This window comes from Micropterus salmoides, unplaced genomic scaffold, assembly GCF_014851395.1.
Source record: "Micropterus salmoides isolate LMB-PRFRI ecotype aquatic unplaced genomic scaffold, ASM1485139v1 Ms_hic_scaffold_1, whole genome shotgun sequence".
NCBI lineage: Eukaryota > Metazoa > Chordata > Actinopteri > Centrarchiformes > Centrarchidae > Micropterus > Micropterus salmoides.
Genome location: NW_024040040.1, coordinates 34,508,518 through 34,525,785, shown reverse-complemented (window position 1 = coordinate 34,525,785; position 17,268 = coordinate 34,508,518). Strand labels below are relative to the sequence as shown.

The 17,268-nt window shown below is 38.6% G+C and overlaps 2 protein-coding genes across 2 annotated transcripts in view; one reads left to right on the top strand and one right to left on the bottom strand.

Annotated features, from left to right (window-relative positions):
* Window positions 1-3,818, top strand: part of abca4a (ATP-binding cassette, sub-family A (ABC1), member 4a) — a 37,619-nt gene extending 33,801 nt beyond the window's left edge. Inside the window, exons 43-50 of the mRNA XM_038725088.1 lie at window positions 76-138; window positions 233-339; window positions 461-602; window positions 1,204-1,338; window positions 1,486-1,589; window positions 1,682-1,774; window positions 1,928-2,177; window positions 3,005-3,818. Coding sequence (XP_038581016.1) covers window positions 76-138; window positions 233-339; window positions 461-602; window positions 1,204-1,338; window positions 1,486-1,589; window positions 1,682-1,774; window positions 1,928-2,177; window positions 3,005-3,124 — 1,014 coding nt within the window. The 3' untranslated portion in view covers window positions 3,125-3,818. The remainder of the gene's footprint in view (window positions 1-75; window positions 139-232; window positions 340-460; window positions 603-1,203; window positions 1,339-1,485; window positions 1,590-1,681; window positions 1,775-1,927; window positions 2,178-3,004) is intronic.
* Window positions 3,819-3,833: 15 nt separating this feature from the next.
* LOC119907318 (very-long-chain enoyl-CoA reductase) lies at window positions 3,834-17,251 on the bottom strand. Its single transcript, XM_038725087.1, has 12 exons — window positions 17,145-17,251; window positions 14,038-14,089; window positions 9,987-10,031; window positions 7,390-7,493; window positions 6,954-7,069; window positions 6,404-6,509; window positions 5,998-6,070; window positions 5,860-5,903; window positions 5,715-5,772; window positions 5,433-5,521; window positions 5,287-5,332; window positions 3,834-5,171 (listed from the first exon to the last, which is right to left on the bottom strand). Exons 1-12 carry the CDS (start codon window positions 17,166-17,168, stop codon window positions 5,044-5,046), a joined length of 885 nt encoding a protein of 294 aa, XP_038581015.1. The 5' UTR covers window positions 17,169-17,251; the 3' UTR covers window positions 3,834-5,043.
* Window positions 17,252-17,268: the final 17 nt, after the last annotated feature.

Below are 17,268 nucleotides of genomic sequence, written 5' to 3'. Positions count from 1 at the left end.
ATGCTCAAATCCATGTAAACAAAAAATCAACTACAAAATATCCCTCCTTCTTTTGTTCCCATCTTGCCTTGCCAGACTTACACAGGAACAATCATCCCTGCAGTGGACCGAATCTGTGTTGGAGTCTCACCTGGAGAGGTATGTTCGGTTAAACTGATACAATTTACTCCACACTGGAAACATTCTGGTCACTTTATTGTTCATCTATCATGTTTTTCCTGATCCTCGGCAGTGCTTTGGTCTCCTGGGGGTGAACGGAGCAGGGAAGACCACAACGTTTAAGATGTTGACAGGAAACATTGACGTCACCTCAGGAGAGGCCTCAGTCGCCGGTCACAGGTTAGTGATATATAATTGTTTTACAAATTGGAAGTAACTAATATGGAATTTGATATACATATTGAGGCATGTAATTTGCATTCTTATTGTTTACACCAAGCGTTTTCCCCTAAATATTCAGCATTTTGACCAACATCCTGGACGTCCACCAGAACATGGGATACTGCCCACAGTTTGATGCCATAGATGAGCTGCTGACAGGTAGAGAACATCTACACCTCTACGCCCGCCTCCGTGGAGTTCCAGAGTTTGAGATCAGCAGGGTGAGATGCAGCTTTTGCCAGGAAGTGTATCTTATATAGTATTTTATATATATATATATATATATATATATAAAATATTAAATAGTAATAGTATATTTTGTGTCTAAAATTAACACTATCGCCAAGCCTAATATATTAACCCCAGTGTCAGTCGGGCACTTCTTGTTATAGCTAAAAAAAATGAGGACAAATTTTTATTAATTTTAATTGCAAGCAGAATGCACGTCAAACACACATGTAGAAGCACATCAGAGGAGCGTAGAATGTAATTAAGGCAGTAATATCATTTCAGTAATGCCAAAATAGTTAATGACATCACTATACATACAAATGTTTGGCAAGCTTGTTCCTTCCTTTACCAAATGCAAACTTGTTTGGACAACCAGTGGGGATGTTTTCTCGCAAGAAAACACAAATAGTCATAAAGTTATATTGCTAGAGTTAGACACCCTGCAATTTGTGAAACTACAAACTGTATATAGTGTCATTTAAATGTATGACCCTGCCAAATTGTGTTCCTGAATCAAGTATATACTGTAGCTTTACTTTACTGAAGTTTGACTGAATTGTAACATGAGGCACTTCTCCTCCTCTGGCTCAGGTTGCAGAGTGGGCCATCCAGAAGCTGGGTCTGTCAGAGGATGCAGGCCAAAGTGCTGGAACCTATAGTGGAGGTAACAGGAGGAAACTCTCTACAGCCATTGCCATGATAGGCTGCCCTGCGCTGGTGCTGCTGGTGAGGCCAACACTAATGACAGTGCTGGTTTGCATTTGAAGTTTAGGGTGGGGATCACAGTTGTATGAGAGTGGTTAGATGATAGACAAGATAGTGGAAGATTCTGTGTATATTAATGTGTATGTTGTTTCTATTACTGTACATTAGGATGAACCCACTACAGGTATGGACCCTCTCTCCAGACGCTTCCTGTGGAACTCGATCATGAGTGTTATTCAGGACAGACGAGCTGTGGTCCTCACCTCACACAGGTAAACTATCTGGTGTGGGTGTTTGTGTGTGTACATGCATGCATATTTATGAGCACAAGTTTTAATTCTAATTTTGCCATCTGTCTTTACAGTATGGAGGAATGTGAGGCGCTGTGTACCCGCTTAGCAATTATGGTTAATGGATCCTTTAAGTGTTTGGGAACCATTCAGCATCTCAAATACAAGTTAGTAGTTTTACTTCATCCCATGTAATGTCATAAATTTCAAAATATATTAATATCTCCAAAGATTCATCAACAATGAATACAAAACACAATTAGCAATCTATGAAATTGCTGATCTTTGATTTAGCTTTACCTTCATCACTGTGAACATAGGTTTGGTGATGGCTACGTGGTGACCATGAAGATCAGGGCAGCTAAGCCCGGATGTGCACCAGACCTGAACCCTGCCGAAGCATTCATGGAGAACACCTTCCCTGGCTGCATCCAGAGAGAGAAACACTACAACACTCTACAGTACAAGATCTCCTCCTCCTCCCTTGCTAGGATCTTTCAAATGGTCCTGGCTAACAAAGACAAGCTCAACATAGAAGACTACTCAGTGTCACAGACCACTCTTGACCAGGTAAATGAGCACAGGAAAATACAACATAACGTATTACTATTATATTATTATGTGTACATAATTTATGAATCAGAATTTAACAGGGGTGTGCATTTTCTCCTTTCACATTTCTGTCAGGAGGATTAGATGGCTTGGTTTAGAACCAGTTAAATTTGTCAAATTGTGAATAATTCATTAACTTTTTTTGTCAAGCGGTGTGGCTCTAGTCATTGTAGTGTTGGTATGATGGTATGTTGGTTCACCACTTTGGTCCAGGCTGAAATATATTAACAACAACATATCTATAATTTGATAAACACGTTCATATTCCCCACAGGATGAATTCTAATCTCTTTAGTTATCACATTGCTTTTCATCTATTGCCACAATCAGGTCAAAAATCTAAAACGGCCAGTACTTTGGTTTATGACTAAAGCAAGTGACATTCCCATCTGCCTCAGCTATACCTTTTTGTTTAGTGCTAATTAGCAAATGTTAGCATGCTAACATGCTAAACCAAGATGGTGAACCTAGTAATCATTAAACCTAACATCAACATGTTAGTAATGTCATTGCGAACATGACAGCATGCTGAAGTTAGCATTTAGCTTAAAGCTCAGATCTGTCTGAGTCCAGCCTCACTGAGAGACAACCATGGCTGTATATTCTTAGTCTTGTTTATATTTCTTATCTTTACTTTTTGATTTGGTATTTGACTTGATAGATCGTAATCTTTCCTCATTATAATTCATATGGCCACCTGATGGTTCAAGCAAATCTAGCAACATTTTTTCATTCTTGCATGTCTTCTGCCGTCAGTTCATCATTTACCATTTATGTTCCTGTAGGTTTTTGTGAATTTCGCCAAGCAACAGTCAAGAGAGGATGACACTATTGTGTTGCATCCAAAAGCTGCTGGGGCACAGCGATATATTGACACCACACCTATCATGTCTTTGAGGAAGTGACCTTACCTCAATGACCTCAACTGGAAGACAGTCTTTGACTTCCATTTCAGGAGCCACAGTGATCTGTGACTGTGGCCTGTGCATGTGCATTGAAGGACTGAAGGCTAGTTGGAAGAACTTTAACCTCCTCTTTAAATGATTCTCTAGTGTCATCATGAAGTCCCGCCTCTAGCCTGGTAGAGACAAGCAACTGGTGCATGATCAGTTTTGGAATACTAAAAACAGAGGATGCATTTGGTTGTGTTCTACAAATTTGGAATGGGGCAGTTCTTGTTTATCCATTGTGTGTTAGGTCTTGAAATGCAGTCTGTGAAGGTGGCAGCCGCTTAAATGGGACATGACGGATTTCATGTTTGACTGATGATTTGACATGTGGCAATACTGTGCATGCTCTACTTTGCTTTTCCAGTAAACAGGGTTAGTGGGCTTTGAATTTGGAAAGTGTGGAGCATTTATGTGCCTGCTGATATGTTCCACGTTCTGCTCACCTTGTAGGCCTTGCAAACTAAATGAAACAGAGCTTTAAATTTATGACAAGGACCATAACTTTGATAAGTGTCATAAATGTTCAATATCAGGTTGTAATGGGAGCTTGATGTGAATTGTGAAGAAAACATAGGTCCTGTGTATTTTTTGCTTCAGATGCCAAGCAAGATCATCTTTTTTTGCCTTCTTTAGATATGTGAAATAAGCTCTTAGAGAAGCATAGTCTTAGCACTTTATTGATGCAGCTTTAATTGAAGCATCACAATTCTTACAAATGTTTAAAACAATCTGCAAAATCTACAATACAGTTAATCATTTTTTACAAAATACTGCTTATGAAATTAACACCGATATCATGTGATATTTTGATGCCACCAATGTCCTGTTCATTGGGCTTTATCATACATTTGCAACTTTGGGACACTGTCTGCGTTCCACCAGCACCTGGTGTCATTAGAAGAAGTTGTCACAAAAGTGGTGTTTCTGAGAGAAGCATCATGTCAAATAAAATTTAATTTTTCCATAGCATGTGGACTTTTTTTTTTTTTTACTGACATTTGTTTTACACTAAAATTCCTTGAGATTACTCACATTTAAGGAAAACAGTTTCTAACAGTTTAATAAAACCTGAGATTAAGGGCTAGTGAACCAGAGTAATTATCTCTGACTACCTGATAATCCCTTTACAATGCCAGAAGTTACAGTAACATATTCCATATTCCTCTGAAGAAAACAATCTGAGAAATACAGTGGAGGAGCTTAATATTAGCAAGATTTCAATGTGTGATTTATTGGCATTCTTCCTGAGAGCTTAAAAGTGATGCTGCACTCACAAATGGATGCCATGGCATTTAAAATTTTAGTTTGTTAATTTGCTCCCACAGGCACTTTATTATGAGCTAGATTATGTTTTATTTCTTTCAATTAAACTGAAAACTGCATTAGTGCTTCAAGTGTTCATCATTGAAAAGAAGTAACAAGACCTGTGGGCTAATATGCCACCTTGCAGTGAGAACTACTGACTGGTTTGAAAAAGGGTTGCTAAAATGCTGATGTGCCACTTTCCAACCTTTAGTCAAGTCTTGAAGGGTGCGAAAACACCCAATGATTATGTGTACCCTATGTTAACACAGTATGGAGAAGATGACAGCTATAAAGTTTTATCTAATATCGTTATTAACTTCATATCACAATGCCAAATCATACTCCTGAAACCCATTTTACTGAACAGAAAATGAAAATGTTCCCAGCTATTATTAAATGCTATTGCCATAATATTATTGCTCCCATTCTTACTCCTTTCAATTCATTCAGTGATATAAAAAACTTGCATAGTGCTGGACTCAGCAGCAACAAACATCTTTGCTTAGTGAAAAACAATTGTAGGGATATATACCCCTTATATGCAACAATACTTAATGTTTTGATCACTATTAGAGAATCAGGGGAATAATGGCCATCCGGAGGGGGGGGTAGTCCTTGAACTCCCTGCTGTAGGCTCTGTGCTTCCCTTTGGCCCAGATGGTCATTTGAATGAATCCCAATAATGCATACAATGCCACTAAAATACAAAACATACAAATATTAAAACATATACATTTTGGTACAACTATTGTTACTGGTGAAGTAAGCAGATTTACGGTAGTTCATGAAAACGTATAATGTCATGTAGATACCTGGCAGACACTGGGTCATGATGGAAAAGCCCACCCAAGAGCCAACCTACAGTAGTTGTCAAATATACAGGCAGACAGAGAGTTAAATACAAAAGTATGGGAGATATTCTTTGCCATGATATTTTTTTCTGAATGCTTTCTCTTACCTCATATGTGTAATTTGGACAGGATACAAAGAAAAATAGCCATGTGAAGGGGTTCTTAGTTGGCATAGGAAACCTTCTGACCCTGGATCCTGAGAAACGGTTTTGTAAAAAAACAAACAAAAAAAACAACACAAAACATTTACATTTTATTTTATGCAGCAGTTCTCTTCATTATGAAAATATACTGTAGGCACACATCTAATCCCTGTTTCCATGGTGGATCAACCAAAGTAGTGTTCAAATGATCAAATCGGGACAACAGAATAATGCTCAACAACTCACCTTCTCCTCTGAGATTATTAAGAGTCAAGTGAATGGAGAAGTTGCCCAGTTCACACATCTAGAGAAGAAATAAGCATTTCACACCTTGCTGTAATACATTGCTGTACAATGAATTTATGTTGCCCCTGAGTGAATGTATGCGTACCACAAATATGACTAATGCATAGTTGACTTGTAGTTCTCCATATGCTGTGAAGAGAGATAGGCGGGTATTGATAAGCTGCAGAATATGAAGAAAAACAAAGGTGTGTGTGTGTGTGTGTGCCCACGTGTGCTGACTTACATGGAGGTGTATAAAGAGGGTGGTTGATATAGTATGCCAACCAAGCTGAGAACCCCCAGTAATAGGCACAATTCTGAGAGCAGAAACAAGCAATACAGATGTATACATATGTGAAAACCTGAATTTAAAACATCATTGCATGATGTACAATGAATTAATCAATTAAAATCCAAAGGCATTGTTTACTTTGGATTTCTATTTTTGAACTAGTAAAACACACAAAATAGAAGATCTAAAATCACACCTCTCCTCATCAAAGACACTGTGCTCTGAGACTGTTGTATTCTGTATCAAAAGAATAGTCCTAAAAACAGCAGGCATGGGACAGGGAAAACGAGGCCACATATTGTAAAAGAGGTCAGCATATTATCAGAGGTCTTCTTTTCAAGGGTAGTCATGTCCTCACCCTGACTATTGTCCTGAGAGGCATGGTCCCATGGGAGAAACGATGCACAAAGATAGTCTCTATCAACCTCTTCATATAGTGGAAGGTATGACAGGCGCATGCTAGTCTGAGAGACAGAGGAGGGATGTGAGGTCAGAAGTACAAATATGTACATTTAAAGGAGAAATGTGTAAGAATTGAGACTACTCTCCACTTGGCAAATTCATACTCCAAAAAATAGGGGGCAGCATATCAGGTGCTGTTACCAATTTAGTGCACTTAGCTGTACAGCTAACTTAGCGGCTCTATTAGTTGTGCCAGACTATTTGTTGGCTAACCAGGCTAGCTCTTCACCCTTTATATTAGAGTGCTATCAGCCTTCTCATCTAAGTCTTGACAAGAAAGTGAATATGCATAATTTCCAAAACATGGAACTATTCCTTTGAACTTGTTATTATAACTGGTTATTTTATATAAAAGGAATCAAACTAATGTCTGTAAAGTTGCACCATGTCTGCAGGTTACAACACATAGCCTAGTGCTATAGTTGAAGTTTCTTTTTACCACCTACGTGACAACAGGATGGGGACTGGAGGTAAAGACATATCTGTGTGAGTAAATGTAAGGGACTCGAAAATAGAAGAGGAGGTAGGTGAGAAGGGGCCCAATGCACTCTGCCAGGAACACCTGGAAACAAAAGAGAACAGAAAAAGAACACTTTGTACTATATCTACTGGAGTAATTCAAGCTCTCAAAGTAGTTATTTTTCTCCATGACACCACCTGGCGCCGTATACTATAATGTTTTTAAAAACAATATTACAAAGGTTATATGCAAACAACCAAAAGCAAATGTGTAGGACACATATAAGTAAAATTGGTAGGCAATGCCATGAAAGGCGCCATCACATAAAATGTATTATTATTATTATTATTTATATATATGAAAAGACTGATTTCTTTTTTCAGTTTTCGTACATCAGTAATCTCTGAGTTTGCTTTTCATACCATAGTCCAACCTAATTGTGGGCCAAGATCTTTGAAGTACATTGTTGCAGTTGTCCCAACAGGTAGATTCTGTAAGATTTCATCGTCTCTAAGTGATTTTTCCTCTGAAAATGAAGGACAAAAAACAACCCAGGAAAATATTTTATCTATACAAATTAAGCTTGTTTTAAAATTGTACCATAATTCGACTTTCACATATGAATATACTAGTGCTGGGCAATGATTACATTTTTTAAATCACGATTAATCACATGATTTTCTGCAAATAATCAACATTAATCACATAGTTATGCGCAAAATTGATAATGAATTCTAAAGTAGTGTATTGTGCACTTTATGCACAGCTACATACACAAAAGTGCAATAACATGTGGTTTGCAAACACTTAACAAATAAGTTGCTTTTTACCATCAGTATTCCCTTTACACAGTAGCAATAAAATATTTCTTGTAAATCTCAACTTAAACATTAATGTAATCAAATCAAATATTAAACCAAAGCTATTAGCCACTGCTAGGGCATAACCTTTTATAGCTTGTTAAAACAAGTTACCATCAGAGTCCAGAGCCACGATCATAACATCATTACAGGAACCTTCTGAGCAACAGGTTAACATATATGAATGTTTTCTAGGTTTTTTTTCTGAAAAGGTATCAGTATGAATTGTCTTGAAGTGTTTGTACGCGACGCGCAGCACACATCATTGGAAGAGAGACTGATCCTCGCTGTTTGTGAGTAATTAATTTCTTAATTAATTAATTAATGCGTTAACGTGATAATAACGCGTTAACATGCCCAGCCATAGAATATACGTATGATTAAGTAAATTCAAGTAGTCCTGTGCAAAGCATTGTTGCTTAAACTGATGTTGCAGAGCATTTTAATGAATGTCTGATCAGTTTTTCAGCGCACGTCCTCTCTACCTGAAAGCTCACGGGGGCATAGACACAGATAATATGTTGAACTAATTGGATGACATTTTTAGAATATCCTTAGGGGTAACTGGCCCACATAGCCCAAAGTCTCTAACTCTGTGCTTTTTAGCAGCAGGATAGTCCTCATAGACCAAGAAAAAAAAAAGCCCTGTAGCATACCTTATGTCTTTCTTTATGTACATCATGCTTTGCATTAGCCTTTTTAAATTTAGGCTAACATGAACGAGAAAAGGATGCTCTGCAGTCTACCTTTTTATGGTGAAAATAAAGGACAATGTTTTCCACAATGATGGTGGCTCTATAAAGATGTGGGGTGCTTTTTATGGCTGTCACTCACTCCCACAGTTGCAATTATGGCCATTGCAATTATTATCGAACATTTTAGCCTGGTATCACCAAATGGCGTATGAATAACACCCCAATGTGTTAAATTAATGAATTAAATTAATTGCGTTATCAGAACAAATGTTTTTGCTTTTCACTTATCATTTCACACCATTTAGTCTGTACTGGGCCCTGCGATGGACTGGCGACCTGTCCAGGGTGTACCCCGCCTTTCGCCCAATGTCAGCTGGGATAGGCTCCAGTATCCCAGCCCCCCCCCCCGCGACCCTGTACGCAGGATAAGCGGCTGACGATGGATGGATGGTTGGTTGGATAGTCTGTACTTACTTAGATCGTGCAGTGACGGCGTGTCATTTTATATGTGAATGTCAGGTGACGTCATATAAAGACCGAAAAAGTCCAGAAAGGGAGTTATGAGTCTGCTGTTCTCCTCCCTACCCCTTGTGTCTATATTCTTCTCCCTCCCAGAGTGTGGCTTCTCTCTCTGGCCCTGGCTCTCCACCTCCACCTGCACACCTGATCTGCATTCTACTAATCAAGACTCTGCAGTATATCAACCTGGTTCTTCACCTCACGCCAGATCGTCAGCTTACCTCAGTGGTATTTGCGCTGCGTCCAACAAATCTCGTATAGTATATTCTATTGTTTATTTCTTGAGAGTGTGTACTTACTTTGTCTTTGACACCCCTTTTCAATAAACTTTAAATTCCTGGATTTGAATGTGCCTTGAGTCTGCTTTTGAGTCCAGTCACCTAGTCGGTTATAACAGTCGGTTGGTTGGTTGGACACTTCACATTGTGGGCGTGAACTATTTGGGATGCTGCATTGCACTTAACTGAACATAACTTAAGTCATGCCACAAATTGAATCAGTGTGACAAAACAGCAGGGCCTGTAGAGGCATATCTCTATGAATTCTGTTTAATTACTGCACACCTTTTACAGAGTGGGCTCTTTATTAAAAAAACTAAAGCTGAGCTGCATGGAAAAAAGTCACACATTACATTTACAGCTGCATTTTGCAGGAAAGAAACTTTATTGAGAATATCTAAACACATCTAAATAATAGCGAGTGAGCACAGCTGAACACTTCTTTTTGTACAAACCTTCATATGCTGGATGACTGGAAGGTAAACACAAGAATGCTGTCTGCAGTTTACTGACATTACCACACAGTATTTGTGAGTACTGGGGTCCACATTTTGACAAGACAGTAAATAGTTACCACCCACAGCAATTTGGAGCCACATAGTGCAGCTTTAGTATTGAGACACAAATACACACACGTACAGTAAATAATCACAACCTGGCTACTTACTGGGATCAAGCTTCAGGGCCTGTCTTGCTGGATACCAGTGAGGATCTGAGCAGATCAAAAACACATACACACACACACACACACACACACACACACACACACACACACACAAACAAATACAGGGTTGAACAGAGCTAGCATTGCACACATAGGCTTTGTCCTCAGGCCCAATAATAATTGATCACAATGGAATAACGTTGAGCTCTGCTGCTCTGATGGATGCTGACGGCCTCAGGCTTGGCAAACATTTGGTAACTTTTCTGACCAGACACACGCAAACAAGAAATAGCTGGACATCTCTTTATGGGGAGGTGGTGTGATATGATGCACTGTTAGATGATCCACTCAGTAGCATAGCAAGTTTATTAAACACTATATCTAAGAACCATACAATTAAAGTTTTAGTTTACAGTAAACTGTGCAAAAAATGCTAGATTAGATTAGAAGATTAAATTAAATTCAACTTTACTGTCATTATGCAGATTATGGGTACAGAGCTGATGAAATTCAGTTAATTTAACCAGAAGTGCAGAAATATAGTGATTTTAAACAAATACAGAAGTGCAGTTATGCAGTATCTTAGAATATGTACACTGGAGTTATAATATACAGATATTATACAGTATCTGTGTGTATATTAAAAGCATGTAGAGGAGAAGTGAGCAGTGTTAGAAAATGGAGAGTGCAAATGTAATGCTAACAGCAATGTAATATCACTTGCAGGTTTTATACAACTGGACTGGAGTTCTATACAAGACACTGCACAAAATACAGTCCCCTCCAAAAATATTGGAATGGTAAGGTTCCAGTACTTTTTACTACTTCCAATACTCCTTTGTTTTTGTTGTTCACTGAAGACATTTGGGTTTAAGATCAAAAGATGAGTATGAGACAAGAGTTCAGAATTTCAGCTTTTATTTCCTGGTATTCACATCTAGATCTGTTAAATAGTGATGCGTGATACCACTTTATTCCTATACGATCCAATACCAAGTAATACCCAGACTGGTATTGCCGATACCGATACCAATACTTTTTACATATTTTATTTCTAGTTCAATGTGACCTTCCCCCTCCCTCCCATTTCTGTATTTATGAGAGAAATAAGGAGTAGGCTGTAGCCTTACCAATTCAAAATAATAGCTGCATAATGACAAAACATCAAACTACTGTCATATTCTGTAATTATAATAAAAATATCCTTCTCAGAACTGCCACTTCATAACATCATTAAATTATTGTGACTTAATCTCAGATGTTTAGCGAAGTTTGCAGTGTTGCCAGAGTATTTCACTGTCTTTGCACACACATCACACACAACGTCATTATTACCTTCACAGCTAGAGTACAGCCAGACGTGACTGTTTTTACAGTCAGCCAGAGTCAGCAAGGGCTGCAGCGGCTCACTTCAAAGAAGCTCCGTCACAGAGCCGTAGCACAAGCATGACTTTGACAGGCGGAAGGAAAAGTAGTTCCTATCAACCGAGTATAATTAGACCATCCTGGTGACAGTAAGATACTTATAATAAAACACACACTCACTCCAAATGACTGAGTTTAGACATCAATCCGCACATCACTAGTGTTAAACAACTTCATTACCGTTTGTAATTAGGTGAGCAAAAGTATTGGAACAAATAATCTTAAAGTAAATAACATTTAATATTTGGTGGCATAACCCTTGCTTGCAATAACTGCCTCAAGCCTGCGACCCATCAACATCACCAAACTGTTGGCTTCTTCATTTGTGATGCTACCCCAGGCTTTTACCGCAGCTTCTTTCAGTTCTTGTTTATTTTGGGGTGTTTCTTCCTTCAGTCTCCCCCTAAAGCCCCCCTCCAAGTGTATTTTGACATATCTATGATATTTCATAGTTTTCTGAGTCACTTCCTTACAATGTTGATTACCCACATAGTTTGCCAAATATTTTTTGACAAATAGCTTAATTTTGTCCTCAAAGTTGCAAAAGTTGCTTAGTTGCTAAAACGGGGTGGTGACATATGACTATAGTAATTCCATAAGTCATAAGTCATTCTCCAAGCTTGCGCAGACACACTGTCATGCCTCCTTAAAAAACTGTCACGCCGTTACGCCTCGTTAAGTCAGAGCATCAAACCGATAAACATCGTTGTGAGCTAGCTAAACAATTTATCTTGTAATTTACTTAGAACTTATGTCTATAAGTATGTCTCTCTGTGTCTGATTGTTGGTTTGTCTTTCTAGTTTAGTTAGCTAAGTTAACTAAGTTGTAGTTAGCCAGGTGTAGTTAGCTAGCATAGTTAGCTAACAGAGGGTCTTGATTTTATTTTTTAGTTTCCTCCTCTTGGCATCTGTGTGTGCGGTGTTGGAGGACAGATGACAGAAAACGCATTGCACTTTCACCTGTCACCGTTTTATGAACATCTTGCAACATGCATTTTACTGACGGCCGTTTTACCAACGCATCGGCGGAGACAATGGTTTCAGAATTCTTTACATACAGTTCAAAAGAGTAATAGACCCCCCCCACCCACCCCCGCGGTAAAGTAAGTGCACCATAAAACGTAGTGGGAGTTATTGTGTGCAGTGCGTGACAGGACTGTCTACTATTATTGATAACAGCTGATACATGCACATTAGTTTCTATAAGTAATAGCTACTCCTGCCAGACAGTAAAGTGTACTAAACTTTACAATGTAGTGATGTTAACAAAGCATATCGTTAGTGAACACTCCAGCCTCTCTGTTTGAGAAAGAACGTTAACCAAAAATGTCAGTTAAAACTGGCTGGATGGGGGCTTTGAGGAGGTGAAATGCATGCTCTGGGTTAAGGTCAGCTAATAGACTTGGCCAGTCTAAAACCTTCCACTTTTCCCCCCCGATGAAGTCCTTTGTTTTGTTGGCAGTGTGCTTTGGGTCATTGTCCTGCTGCATGATAAACTTCCTCCCAATTAGTTTCAATGCATTTCTCCGTAAATTGGCAGACAAAATATTTCTGTCCACTTCTGAATTCATTCTGCTGCTACCATCATCAGTTACATCATCAATAAATATTAATGAGCCTGTTCCAGAAGCAGCCATGCACGCTCGAGCCATGACATTACCTCCACCATGCTTCACAGATGAGCTTGTATACTTCGGATCATAAGCAGCTCCTTTCTTTCTCCACACTTTGGCCTTTCCATCACTTTGCTAGAGATTAATCTTGGTCTCATCAGTCAATAAGATTGTGTTGCAGAACTTTTGCGGCTCATCTCTGTACTTATTTGCAAATTTCAATCTGGCCCTCTTACAGCTGATGAGTGGTTTGCATCTTGTGGTGTGGCCTCTATATTTCTGCTCTCTGAGTCTTCTTCCAACAGTGGATTGTGATACCTTCATCCCTGCACTGTGGAGGTCGTTGGTGATGTGACTTACTGATGTTTTGGGGGTTTTCTTCACAGCTCTCACAATATTTCTGTCATCAACTACTGTTGTTTTCCTTGGCCGACCTGTTCAACGTCTGTTGCTCAGTACTCAAGTAGTTTCTTCATTCCAAATTGTTGTGCTTGCTATGCCCAATGTTTGTCCAATGGCTCTGGTCGATGTTCCTTCTTTTCTCAGCTTGACAATGGCTTGCTTTTCTCCCATAGACAGCTCTCTGGTCTTCATGTTGGTTTATCCTTTTTAACAGGAAATTAAGTCTTTATAGGTTTGAACCAAGGATGAAAAGTTAGACTAGTCATGCAGAGCTATTTAATGTTTGGACAATCACCCTAAAAGGCAACACCTGGACAATAGAAACATCTGTCAGTCACATGTTCCAATAGTTTTGCTCACTTGAAACATGGGTGGGTTCAAACAAAGGTTTGTATGTCCTGAGTTGTTTAACACTTCTAGATGTGAATACCATGAAATGAAAGCTGAAATTCTGAACTCTTGTCTCATACTCATTTTTTTTAACTTAAACCGAAATGTCTTCAGTGAACAACAAAAACAAAGGAATTTGCCTTACCGTTCCAATACTTTTAGAGGGGACTGTATCACTATACCTATGTCATTGATTTACATAAAATCTGCATATGAACACTCACATGATTTGTGAAAAAGGCTCTTGATGTCTCCTATTGTTGAGTAGGGCTCCACCTGAACAGAATAAAAGCACAAAGTATGTAACCTTGATGAATTATCAGGGAAGAGGTTGACAGTGTAAGGACTACCTAAGGAGAAACAAAAGGGTAAAAACACTAGTCATGGCAATATGTCAGCATACCTTATCTAAAAAACAAAGCTGCTCTTTGGTCTTGGCATCCAGGACCTTCACCTGAAGGAAACACAATATGCACCACCTTTTTAAAGCACAAAACCCACGTAGTGAGTTTCACACACATTTTCATTCATGCCCACATATTTATACATTTGAAATTAAGTATGCGGTAAATTTGGTCTGTGGACTCGACTTGCACTCTACATACATCCTCAGCAACAAAACCCCAGGGAGTAAAAGCTGGACCTGCTTTCACATCCATCTCAGAATAAACTTTACACCTGTGTTGATTTATGTAATTTAATAACAAGTAAATAATAACTAGTAAATAATAAGTACATTAAACAATAAACAAATAATACATTTTCTCATACAGTAAGCCACTTAGCACTTTACCGCCATCAATACATACTAACAACAATGCATGTTAACTCCTTTACAATACAAACCATTCATGATATAGACACCAATATTATAATAAAGATATAATTTTTGCCCCTTTTCAGCATGCATGGTTTGAACTACATGTTACTTGGGCTGCATATGTCTACATATTACTTGTTCAACAAAAATAACTTCTCATTGGCCCTAAACGGCCAAGTATATCCAGTTTTTCTGCTCAAACACAGTATTCTGAATCTGAACAATGAGTCTGGTGGGCAAATCGTGTTGTCCTGCTGCTCTCTTACACACATCTTTTTCATCTTAATTAGACCATGTCAGCGGTGATGTACAGCATATGCAAGGAGGATGGTGTGTGGCGGCCCACATTTTGCCCTGAAAGCACTCCAGACTGTGCTGCTCAGCAGAGCTGTCCTAGCTAAATTGGTTCCCTTACTGGACAGTGTAATAACCCGCTAATGGATACCTAAAGATCTGCTGAGTGCACAGTCGAGAAAGAGAGAATGAGAATGGGAGAGAGAGAGAAAGCTTTATACATACACCATCTGCTGTTTGCCTTGCAAAAAACACAAGTTTGGTAAGTTATTTAATCCTGTGTTTTTTGTGTTTCTTATTTTACAACAGTCTAGTTGTTGACTCACAAGAAATTGTGTTTGCATTACTCCTTTCTTTAAACGAATGACACGCTTCTGAAGTTTTTCAAACCAGAAAAAAATATTTTCTGGTAAAAATATTCTGCAATACACTTCACAATTCTAGCATAAAACATCAGTATTTCATCTTGTCACTTCTTGCAGTGTTTGTTCATGCTTTGCAGGATCTGAGCACAGGACACGGAGGATGTCTCAGGAAAGTGCATCCTGGGAGATGGGTTTGTTTTGCTTTCCATCTGCTAACCTTCCCAACTGCATTGTAGGGGCACATGTTGATGCATTCACGTGTTTACGAAAGAGCATCTAGGGTGTCATTAGGGCTGTGTGTTGTAAAGTGGTGTGCACTCGGTTGTGCTGTGCCCTTGTAAATTGTATTATCAGATGCCCTTTCCCTCTCATGGGAGTACAGGGCACTGCTGACAGCACAGGTCATGCAAAACATACACACGGCTTTGTCTATGTGAGGGGAATTCAAATTCAAATGAACATTTTCTCTTTATACTGAATGCAAACTTTATGAGTTTGACATCAGTGCTGATCCGTTTTTTTATTTTCTAGCTTTAATAATTCAAGTAATGGATACCAACTGAAGAGGTCTCTCTGAACTGTAATAGCTCCTCCTAATATGAAAGCTGATGAATGTAATGGCTGATCTTGAACCACAGAATCATTACTTCAAACAATGAGCATGAAGAGTGTTGAAGCAGATTAGCTGCATACGGCTGGCCTGCGTATATCATCGTCCTTCCTGCTTTCACTCTCAGAACAGAATCAACGAAGGTAATCAACAAAGCACTCAGCTGACTCTTTGCATGCTGCCAGTTTGCCGTTTACAGTTTGCCTTATGTTTTCCACAGCATCTGTCTTAGAAAAAAAGATTGTACCTTTTACATGGTACTACTACTAAAACGTACTATTACTAATAATGTACACAGTAAAGTGACCAGGCTTTTTGGTCCAAGCGGGATACTGATTTCTGCAGCCTGACTTATGAGCCTGTGTGGACAGAATTGTGCAAAAAATCACATCTACAATGCGACAACAATATAGTATGTACTTGAGCCTAGCTTCTGACTGGGTGGCTACAAATACATGCATTCACTGTCTTGCTGAGACTTTGACGAGACAATCGATCCATTCAATATGAAGCTTCACTCAGCAGCCTCTGTCCAGTCTTTTTGCTAAGCTAACCAGCTGCTGGCTGTAGACACGTGAGTAGATCAATTTTATCATCTAAACTCCAAACAAGATCAGGCTTGAGAAACTTTTTTTTCTCACACACCATCTGTATTTGCTAATTTGGCTTGCAGCCTTTATGTAACTGTTACTGAGATGGCACACTTCCCAGTACTTGTTGTAAATTAGCTAGAGTTTATAAACCTGCTGCACTTACAGCAAATTACTTATGTACTTCTTTATTAGTACTCATAGGGCCTTGTGAAAAAAGACTGAAGGCAAGAGAAATATCAAGAAAAAGGCTCAGATTCAGTTTTTTTTATAAACTCTACTGACACTTTAAGGTCTATGGAATTCAGCAAGTTATAATTGTGTCTTTCTAACATAAGAAGTATCATAATGCTCATTTAAAACGTCATGATGTCAGCTAAGTATTGTTCCATTTGTTGTGTTCAATGTCTGATGAAATCAGTTGGTTAGTTAGCTTTTGAAGATGTTTCCAAAACTTAAAATCATAAAAATTTTGAAAAAGAAGACATTAATAATTCAACTGCACTAATGATTTCCCATATTCTATTTGATTTCTATTAAAAATTGCTCAATGTGAGTCTCTTGAGGCCTTGTGAAACACAATGAACCAATTTTTAAATTCAGAAAGTGGTAGAGGTGGTCTGACACTTAGCTACTATAAATTTAGACTTACCTCAAAGAAAGTGGTCCGACTCATGGCTGCAGATTATTATGTCCTCTGTGTACAGTGTGAAAAAATTACCTTAAACATCAATATAAGCAAACATAACACACACATATGCAGAAGTAGTTCCTTT